Source organism: Bombus vosnesenskii, unplaced genomic scaffold (genome assembly GCF_011952255.1).
Source record: "Bombus vosnesenskii isolate JDL3184/JDL3185 unplaced genomic scaffold, Bvos_JDL3184-5_v1.1 scf7180000013263, whole genome shotgun sequence".
NCBI lineage: Eukaryota > Metazoa > Arthropoda > Insecta > Hymenoptera > Apidae > Bombus > Bombus vosnesenskii.
The window spans coordinates 8,085,736-8,096,231 of NW_022882923.1; the positions used below are offsets into that span (position 1 = coordinate 8,085,736).

General features: G+C 39.9%; 1 protein-coding gene across 1 annotated transcript; it reads right to left on the reverse strand.

Moving 5' to 3' along the window:
* Positions 1–2,003: 2,003 nt before the first annotated feature.
* On the reverse strand, positions 2,004–4,823 carry LOC117232872 (aminomethyltransferase, mitochondrial). The gene is made up of 5 exons (XM_033492595.1): positions 4,412–4,823; positions 3,728–4,068; positions 3,018–3,337; positions 2,847–2,929; positions 2,004–2,570 (listed from the first exon to the last, which is right to left on the reverse strand). Exons 1-5 carry the CDS (start codon positions 4,806–4,808, stop codon positions 2,233–2,235), a joined length of 1,479 nt encoding a protein of 492 aa, XP_033348486.1. The 5' UTR covers positions 4,809–4,823; the 3' UTR covers positions 2,004–2,232.
* Positions 4,824–10,496: the final 5,673 nt, after the last annotated feature.

The window sequence follows — 10,496 nt, forward strand, 5'->3', positions numbered from 1 at the left end:
CGTCCTCTATTACTAGAGTGCTTGTGATTGAAAATACTGCCACGATGTTTGCTCAGTAATAATGAATATTTTTGCCCAGGAATAGTATTATTCTTGAATGATGTTATTATATATAAAAATGTGAAAAAGATGTGGCGAAATATTTGAATATCATTTCCGTGCACTATTGCATTATTAATTTCATTGAAAGATATATCTAAGAATTTATAATTTATCAACTGATATGAATTGGTTGGTGACTAAAGTTATTACAAGCTCTTTATCAAATAAAAGATCGTTTGATCAGAATCGCTCTTTTTTTATCGTAGTACTTCAATTCAATTTTTTAAATTTCCAGATTTTTAAGTTCAAATTGAGGTTTTGATTATTTGATATTTCCTTGTGCCTGATATGTCCTTCTTTCAGCGGTATCCAATTGTTACGTCCGATGACTTTCTACAGAGACCAGGTCCCACACCGCAGGCAAGATGTTAAGGTCTTTCAGACCAAACAAGTATCTTTTTACTTCGAGCGTTCCTTAAATTTATTGTGAACTCTGGGCAGGTAGGGGAAACTTGGTTTTTCTCGCGTACGGTCTCCCGCTAGCAACTTTCTCTCGGGGGCGGCTAAAATCCTTCCTTGCCCACCAACCTTTTTCTCATCCAATCAGAAGCAATGACTATTACCCTCGCTTTCCTAGCCAAAATTGTCGTCAACAAATCCGATGGTCCCGTGCGCTAGACACACCCATCGATAGCTTTCCTCCGCCACAGTATCGTCACCGAACTTTCCCGATTTTCCATCCTTCGATCAGTCATCTATTTAACTTATATCTATAATATAACCACCTCTATTGTCCTAAACGAAATAGGGGATCGATCACTTAGTGGCGTCGATTATCTAGTCGTAACGGGAATTTACGACTCTCGTTCGCGTCTCTCCGCGAACGGTCGAACGCCAATAATTAAGTACGTTCCAGATTTATTAACCTGTAGAAAGTGTAAATTATACACATGGAATTGGAATCTCCTCGATTGGTAATTAATTGCATCTATGTCATAGGATTGATTTAACTTTTTTGTGGTTTGGGTCTGCTTCAGGATTCATCGTGTGAGATCTGCTGAAGAAGAATTACATCGTGTGTCCCACACAATGCTCTAAACGATTTTCCGTTCCTTGCCTTTGTGACATTTAAATCTTTGTGTAGATAGGTTTCTTTTATATGAGATCCCTATAAATAGGCTTGGAAATTTGTCTAGTCAGAACTCGTAGAAAAACAGTTGAGAATTCTGACGGTTAGGATAAATAAAAGGACCTTTAGATTTCTGATGAGTAGGGTCTAAAGAGATCTCTAGATTCGTGGTAGGTGGGTTCCTACATCTAAAGATCCTTGTACACCCTGATAGGTGGAGCATGCATAAACAAAATTGTTTATCTTGTTTTAATCGATTTAAATTCAAGTTTGTTTCAGAAATGTCTACAGGAACAGTGGGAAGAGGAGATAACAAAGTATTTCAAGATACGAATATACGATACGCTTTGAAGGAATCGTTTCATAAAATAGCCCTTCTCCCAGCCCCTTTATTATATTAAGATATTTGTGTAGTTAGAACTCACGAGAGCTTTGGGTTTTTACTAGGTTGGTACTGCAGTAAGAAAACAAGTTGACTATTTGTTTAATAACCAGTGGATTAATAACGAGGAAGAATCTGTTTCGTCTAAAATTTAAAGTTACTTCCTCCACCCCTCTATTACCCCGAGAGAGTACAAATTGAAATATGTGTATAAAGTCATTTTATCATATGAAAATAAGATACGTCGGAAATCCTCTTTATCGTATGCCGAATATACCAAGTTCTTCTTAAGCACAGACGAGTATCATACTTCTATTCACAGAGGGCTCTGTAATAAGCGGAATTTTCCCCGCTTTATATGCGTGTGCGTGCGTGTGTATACACACGTGTATAGTAAAGTAACATACGTAACATATCCACACATAAATAATCTTTGTTCATTACGCTTTGTAATTTTCATTCGATTCTAATCTTTTTTACACAATTCTTACAAAATTCTTACAAATACTTTCAAAGTCTCTTCTTAAACGCCACATTGTATAAAAAGTATGTACAAAATGTATTATCATTAATGGATCATTTGTTGTATCAGATCGAGTGTTTGAAATTCAGAGGAACATTACACCAAAGTACAGTACGTTCCATCGAATTTTACATAGATAAGAGTAAAATATATCGATCATTTTTCGGTATAGTAATTTGTTTTGACGAAGGGTATTTTTGCGATGGTTGCCTTGTACGTTTTCCCTCGAACTTGTACCAGTATTCCACCACCGTAGTGAGCTAATTCCGATGGCACGTATCCCATGGCGATGGAACGTCCAAGGGTGGGACTAGGTCCACCGGAAGTGACTTTGCCAACGCTTTCACCTTCTGGAGTCAATATACACGCTCCTTCTCTCACTGGCGGACCATGCACTACCGTTAATCCTATTCGTTTTTTCTCGGTTCCTGATTTGATTTGCGAAAGTATCCTCTTTGCACCTGGGAAGTTTCCTTCTGCTCGCCTTCTTTTAGCTGTGGCAGAAGTGAAAGAAATTAAGCGTTTATGGTTAGTCACCAGCGTATCTTATTACCGTCTATTATTTAAAAAAATAAACATCGTGCAAGTAGAGATTCGTCGTATCTATCGAATGCTGCAACGAATACTGTACTTTGCATATTTTATATACGTTTGTATGTTAGGTGCATTTTGTTCCCTGGATATTTGTATATCTGTCTTTGCCATATTGAAATTGAAATTTCCCATAAATGCACAAATATCCGCAGCCTGTCTGCCAGGCTATTACTAACCTACTAGCCAGGTAAGTGCCGCTTCGACTGGTGTAGTTTCTTCGTCGATGTCATGCCCGTAGAGGCAAAGGCCAGCTTCTAACCTGAAAGTAATCAAACGAAATACCGATGTTAAACGTGCAAATGTATAATTGGAAATTAATCGGAAATTATTATTTGGCAATCGAGTACCTTAAACTGTCCCTGGCTCCCAAACCAGCCAGTTTCGTGTCAGGCGTGTCTAAGATCGCTTCTACCAAGGTTCGCGCAATTTTGGCTGGCATGGAAATTTCGAAACCATCCTCTCCTGTATATCCGCATCGAGTTACCCTGATTCGGCTTCCAAATACCGTAGTTTCTACGCTGTTCATAAATGTTAGATTTTTCAAGTTGATTTTTACAATGGATCGAAGAACCGACGCGGCCGTAGGACCTTGTAACGCGACGAGACTCTGTTCCAAAGGATCCAGGAATCGCAATTGTATCGATTTTCCCTGGCGTTTGAAGTTTTCCTAAAATTAAGAATCAGGCCGATGAGCCACGAGTCGTATGTGACGACGTCGTGTTTATAACGATGTTGCAGCATTTTATAGCGATCGAAATAAATAAAAATGGATAAACTGGATGACGTGATAATTGCCAATTATACTCTTTTATTCTGTCGAACGTTATTGAATCTGAGCTGTGTATGACCGAGCAATTGTTCATTAACACTATGAAACGGAATGTTTCCGACTCGTTGTCATCGATGGTTTCCATCGTTAGGCAGAATTTTTCTACCATTGATAATTATTACCGATCGTACTTTTATCGTCGACAGCTATCGCGTTTGGTTTTACTTTTGAAATTTCAAACGCAACAAAGACGTCTAATAGAGACATACGTAAAATTCCATTGTCTACCTGTTGTTGGAGGAGCAATTGAGAATCTTGATTTCTTCTTGCAGCATTAGACACCAGAAAGTATTTATCGTCGTCGTCCTTTGTAATTATCAAGTCGTCGAGAATGCCTCCATTCTCGTTGGTAAACACCGTAAGAATCGCGCTGCCTTTGCTCAAGTTCTTCAGATCGCCGGTCGTCAAAGATTCCAAAAGCTCGGTTGCATCCTTTCCAAAAACTAGCGTTTGCATCATATGACCGACATCGAAGAGCGACGCAAAAGTTCTGGTATGTTGATGAGACGCGGCTATTGCCTCTTGATATTGTACCGGTAGTAACCAGCCGGAAAAGTTGATTATTTTACCTAAAAGAAAGTGTCACGTTGATACCTTTTTTTTTATCAGCTTTAACATTTCATTTTCATAATATCAAATTTTGTCGTTGTCATATGAAAGCATTACCGAATGATGCGAAATTTAATATTCTCACAATCAATTGGACACTAATTAATTAGCGTAGAAACGTTTTAATAAATACAATGGCGTAGAAATACTCTTTGTAGCGTATCCATGTATATGCAAGATGAACGCCTTTGAACGGCCTTTGCAACGCTTATTTAGGAGGAGGACAAGAAATTAGACAACTTTTCTCGCTAATTTTGCAAACTAGCAAGCCTAATACTGTTATGCATTACGTAATATAATTACCTCTATTTTCCACATGAAGATCGTACAAGCAGGTTTTCCTTGGCTGTGGCGTCGGCGTCGTGACAGTCGACGTCGATGTCGGCGTCGATGTCGGCGTCGTTGACGAGAAACGGTGGCCTTCGGTTCCGTTTGACCGCGTTTCGGAATCGATCAAACATCTTAAACGCGACTTTGATACCGTATGTCTCGAGCTGTTCTTAAAAATCGTGCAAGACTCGCGGACACTGTTTAACGTCTCGATACGTTTGTCGAAAGTCTCGAAGCAAACCGATCTTCCACGAACGCTAAAACGAAGCATCGTGTTTCCTCCGTGGCAATTGGCCGTCCACTGATCGTCGAATGCAGGCTGGAGGCATCGGCGCGTCCCTCCGTCGTTGACCCCGTTGACACGAGGCATCTTTCAGAGTCGGACATGGCATGGAAAATCCATCGATGCCGTTTACGCCGTAAATACGATTTCGCGTTCCTCGAACAGCCGCTTCTTATTTTTCGACGTTTATCGGCGCGCGTGTTTCGATAAATGACGTATTTCGGTGGCGAGGTAAGCGAGGTCGGAACATAGTTTCGAGTTTCGAAAACTCGCGTATTCTAAAATCACTTTGGAAAACTTGGCTTCCTCGGACATTCCATACTATAGCTTTTTAAACGAGACTTTTCTCACAACTTACGAACAGTTGGGGATATTTATCTGTTTATCATTGCCCGAACAAAGGGATGTTTGATCGTGATTTCCTGATATTTTTGTCTGTTTACCGACAGATTGCGTCGCCTTGTGTCCGAAGATGGTACACGAATGTGTCATGCGTGTTGAAATGGAAGAAAGATAAAGAAAGACCTTGAGATAAATTAGTATTTTCTTGTACGATACAAGCCGGGAATAGCCAATGTCGATATCGTTATTTTCATGCTCAAGAGAGGTCAGCATGCTGTTAAAATCGGGAAAGATAGGAGAACTAGAAACGCGCGCATATCGTAGTCTGTATTTCGTGTGGATTTAGAGGGAGAGATGGTAGTAGTCACGAGACTCGTGCGCATCGGATGCTTATTAAATTTTTATTGTACCACGTAATAATAATAATAATAATAATAATAATAATAATAATAATAATAATAATAGTCGTAATAATTAATAATCGTAATAATTAATAATAATAATAATAATAATAATAATAGTAATAATAATAATGACAATAGTAATAATCGCAATAATCATCATCGCAATAATAAATCGTGATAATAATGTCAATAATAAATGTTAATAATAATAATAATAATAATAATCATTCGTCACAATAATAATAGCAATAGTTTCGTGATAATAATGACAATTCATCGTCGTCGGTAATAATCCAATGACAAATGTCAATAGTCATATAGTAGCGTGTCGAACGGAGAAACGACCTTAAAAAACGAAGACAGTATCAATTGTTTGTTCGTACATTTTGTTTTTTTTTTATCTCTTAGCTTCCGTCGTCTTACTCTTCTCGCTCGCGCTTTTTTCATTTTTTTTAGTCTCTTCTTACCTCTCGCTCTCGCTCTTCCACACGCGCATTCTCTCTCTCTCGACGCATTTTTTTTTTTTTGAGTTTTCTTTCTCTCACACACACGCACACTTTCTCCCTCTGTCTCGTGTTTACACAATTGATGCAAAATGTCCCTACACAGTCCGACGAATGTGTGTGTGTGTACGTTTTTCCGATCGATCGATTTTTTTCTTCCTCCGAGTCGTAGTGTGTTTGCTCGACGCTTTCTCTATGATATTACTTTTGCTTTTTCCGCCTTTATCCTCTTTGAAATCCGCTATTTTCCCTTGTAGCACGTGTTGACACATTCACTCACATTGGTTAATCGGTTTGCTAGTGGAGGGACTAGGGTGGTAATGTGAGGGGGTGTGCAGTTGGTGGAAGATTATCAGTGAGGAGTGCGTAGGGGGGGGGGAGAGGTAGGGAAGGTAAGGTACAAAGGTGGGGGTTGGGTGTGGATGACGTACGGGTGTTGGGAAAAGGATTCGGGAAAAGGAGGCGTGTTAAGGTGTCGCGAATTAATCAATCGGGAACGCTCACGAGGAAAATGGATTATGCTGCGGTGAAAACAGAAGGCGCTATAAAATTTAGGCCCCACCGGTCAACGGATCTACTTTGTTCTGTCTTTTTGTTTTGCCAATTTTATATCCGATCTTTTGCAGTGTTTACTTCGATTCATTGTTCGAAAGGAATTGGACAGGATTGTCAGAAAAGTCGACAGATACGATTTTTATTTGACGAAAGTTGGACGAAAGTTGGACGAAAATTGGACGAAAATTGGACGAACCGCGTGAAAAATGGTGTGAAAATTCGTCGACCGAGGGACATTTCCGCGGGTGCCGAGAGCGTCGAAAGTCGATAACAGTCGCCTACGATCGCGAGGGGAAACCAAAGTTGTTCGATCGAAGGATGGCTGCGATCGGCAAAGTATACTGCCTCGTTTCCGCGACTTCTCGTATCGCGCTCGTCCTACGCGTTTTATCGAGCTCTGTTATTTTTTTCTCTTTTTTTTCTTTTTTTCATTTTTTACCTCTGTCGCCTCTCCTCCTCTGCTCATCCTGGAACGCGACAATGTGCCCCTTTGCGATTTCGAATGTTTTATGTGCTCGTTGGGTGTGTTTCCGTCTCGTGGTCTAGAGGAGAAAAAGGCGTGGAAACAAAAACCGGGGGTTAGGTTGAGAATTAGGGCGTGGGGATTTCGTCGGAAATGGAAGTTGTTTGATCGGGCTACATTGTCACGAACGAGGAAGCACATCGCGTACGCGTTCGCGTTTCTTTCTTTTTTGTTTCGTTTGTTGCACTGGTTGTACGTATGCGTGCGTACATACATACATATATGTATATCTCTATATATAGATATATAATGTTTCGTTATATCACGGACTATTTCTTCTCTGTTTTGGTCGTCGTACAAAAGAAACGAGGATTGAGTCGTTTTCTACCAAAAGTTTCCTGTGCTTTGAAAACCGGAAGTAAAGAAAATGATGGCAGCGAACCCAAACTATTGCCTGCTATTGTTTCTTCTATTATTCGTTGGTATCTCGAAATGTGTGTATTTTCTATGAATTTTGTTTTACGCATGTGCTCTCTACCTTTCCTCTTTCTCCTTCCTTTCGTTTGGCCGTGACGTGTGCTCTTTTCTTCTTTTTCTTTTTCTTTTCCTTTCGTTTCGTTTTCGCTCGTTTTCGCTCGTCTTCGCTCGAGGGGAGGGGGACTTTTTTGCTTTGCCGACATTACAGTGTGCAATCACCGTCAAAAAAAAATGTTTTTCTCTCAACTCTCGCATTCTCTCTCTTTCTCTCGCTTTCTCTCACTATTTGCGCTCCCTATATACTTCGAGTTCGATAATTTCGTCTAAAATTCCACTTTCGCCTTAACTATACACAATAATCATAATATATAATAATAATAATAATAATAATAATCACGACTCGAATACATCATCGATCACCTCCGAATATAGATACAATAATTTGTTTCTTCTCCGTCTTCTTCATCCTCTTCAACTTGTTTCCGCCTTTCTCTCGCGTTACATCTCACGATAATGATCGTTTAGGTCGTCGTATATCTATACATATACATATACATATACATATACATATACATATATATATATATAATTTATAAAATGAAAATAGGTACAATTTTGGACGCTTTTCTTCGTCGAAAAAACGCTCCGAAAATTTCATTTTCGCTTAATAATGCCCATCGGTTGCGATTCTAGTCCACTTGGTAGTAAAATTTTGTTTAATTGTCACTCTACCATTCGTACACGTTCTCTCCTTTTCATTCTCTCGTCGTCGTTCGTTCATCCTTTGAAAGCATTCGCACGCACGATTCTCTCGTCAACGCAGCTTCGCACTCGTCTTTCCATGCTCTCGTTAATTTTTTTCTTCCACACTCAGACCTCGGTATCCTTTCATACAGAAATTTCAGCGATAATCGCTCTCGCGATACATCAGCCTTTTTTCGCCTTCGATTTCGAAACACATGAAATTTTAGGCTGGCCAATCGCGTGCTTCCGGAATCGACGAGCTTCCAACGGCGCTCGCAACCAGAACAAAATTTCACCGTGAAATACGCGCTTAATTTTCTAATCTACCTCACGTTATAGTATATTTACAGTCGTTCGATTATGACGTCAAGTTTGTTCTCAAGTGTCTGGAAACTCGATTTTCGAACGGCTTTAATTCTGAGTCAGCTCTCGCATACAAGCTCGTCCGAACAAAAGTTTCACGACTTTGCACAATTTTCATCGCATTTCGATTATTTCTTTCTGCTTCGTACACTTTTGCACCTTTTTATTTTGCGTAGAAAGAATTTCGTGCTACGCCAACTGCAACGATCGGCTTGGCGATTCCAGAATCGTGAATCGTGTACCGTGAACGCTGAACGTTGAACCCTGAACCCTGAACGTTGAACCCTGAACCCTGAACCCTGAATCCTGAAGCCTGAACCCTGAATCCTGAACCCTGAACCATAAACCGCGAACGTGAATCGTGAATCGTGAATCGTGAATCTTGTATTGGGATAATAAAACTGTTATGACGCGGTATCGACCTCGTCGTCCCGTGGAACTTTGTCGAAACGAACTGGTATGCTTTATACTTTTTTTTTTTTTTTTTTTTAATAGGAAGCCCGAAAGACGCTTTATACATAACATTTGTTTGCTTTCTGCATTCGCATTTACACTATAACTCGCGAAACATTAATTTGCAGTGTTCAATGGTATCTACTTGCAAGTATCTGAAACACTGCACATGGATTTGACGCTTTCTCATACTTTTCAAGAGTTGCACATTCTCTTATTGCTAAATCGTCGTCGTCGAAAATAATATATTCCTTTCTCTTTTGTTTGTTTCGCAATGGCGTCAAGTTACATGGTTTTGATATGTCTAATTAAGAAACGGAAGTCCTGTTTCAGATAGCTTCTTTCTTTCTGTCGCCCCAAGTATCAAAATTAAATTTAAGCGTCTTTTTACGCGGTTTCGAGAGACAGCCGTCGAATTTCTTTTACCATCAGAGTTCTATTTTAAAGGAGAAACTACGATGAAACAGAATTCCGTCGAGTACAAACGATACTCGAAACAAATGTTTGATACGAGTTTGCAAGAAACGATCTTCGGTCGAAGAGTAGGAATTTTTACGCGATCAAAAAGACAAAGTCGCGTATCGGTAAAAACGACGCGAACGTTGAATCGAACGGAAGATCATCTCTAGAAACGTTCCCTTTCGCCAATCGTCGTCCATCTATCCTTTTATTGGTCGGACTCGATGGTCCAATCGCTTGGATAAATTGGCCACCAATTGTTCGATTCCCGATACCACAGTAGCTGATCTCATCGAACACTGCCCGCGAACGTCACAAAGGATGACGTGAATGGCGCGGGGAAAAAAGTTGAATTTCCAATTTTCTTCCGCGAAGAAAAAAGTTCTTCCGCGTGTGCCCGGAAGTTGTTCCGTCGCACGGAAGCACTCGTTGACGAATAATAACGATCCGTAAAGAAGGAAAAAGAACAATTGCTCGATCCTAGACGGATATCTATTTGTTTTTGCTTCGTGTTACGCAAAAAGGCTCTCGCGATTTCAAAAATTTTCCCTTTGTTCATCTCATCGTTTCTCGCAATCATCGAAAACGTTGCTCTTTCTCCTAGATATTGCATCACATGTATCATCATACATATAGAACCATTTATGAGAAATCCTACACAATGCGGAACTTGCTCGTAACCGAAAGAGACTGCTGAATTATTATCGTGTTCAACGTACGGTTTTCACCTTTTTACGCTTCTCGCTATTCCCCTGTTTTCTTTTTTCTCTCGCTCGCTCCCTCTCTTCTATCTCGCTATCTTCTATCATTTTTCGCTCTCCCTTTTCAGGATATATCACCTAGATTTAATATTATTTTCTATTCTTTTCTTTTCTTTTTTGCGCGTCGACCATTTCCGAAATTCGAAATTCTAAACGCTGCTCAACTACGTACGCGGCGCTTCGAGGATTCATGTATATACGGCTGTTTCGAACGTGTTGTACGCGTTTCCAACGACAACGGCGTCGAAGTA

Coding starts and splice junctions, on each gene's coding strand:
- LOC117232872 (XM_033492595.1), bottom strand. CDS start 4,808: ATGCCTCGTGTCAACGGGGTCAACGACGGAGGGACGCGCCGATGCCTC. Junction 3,338..3,727: donor AATTGCTCCTCCAACAACAG/GTAGACAATGGA, acceptor TCTTAATTTTAG/GAAAACTTCAAACGCCAGGG. Junction 2,571..2,846: donor GGCACTTACCTGGCTAGTAG/GTTAGTAATAGC, acceptor CTTCTGCCACAG/CTAAAAGAAGGCGAGCAGAA.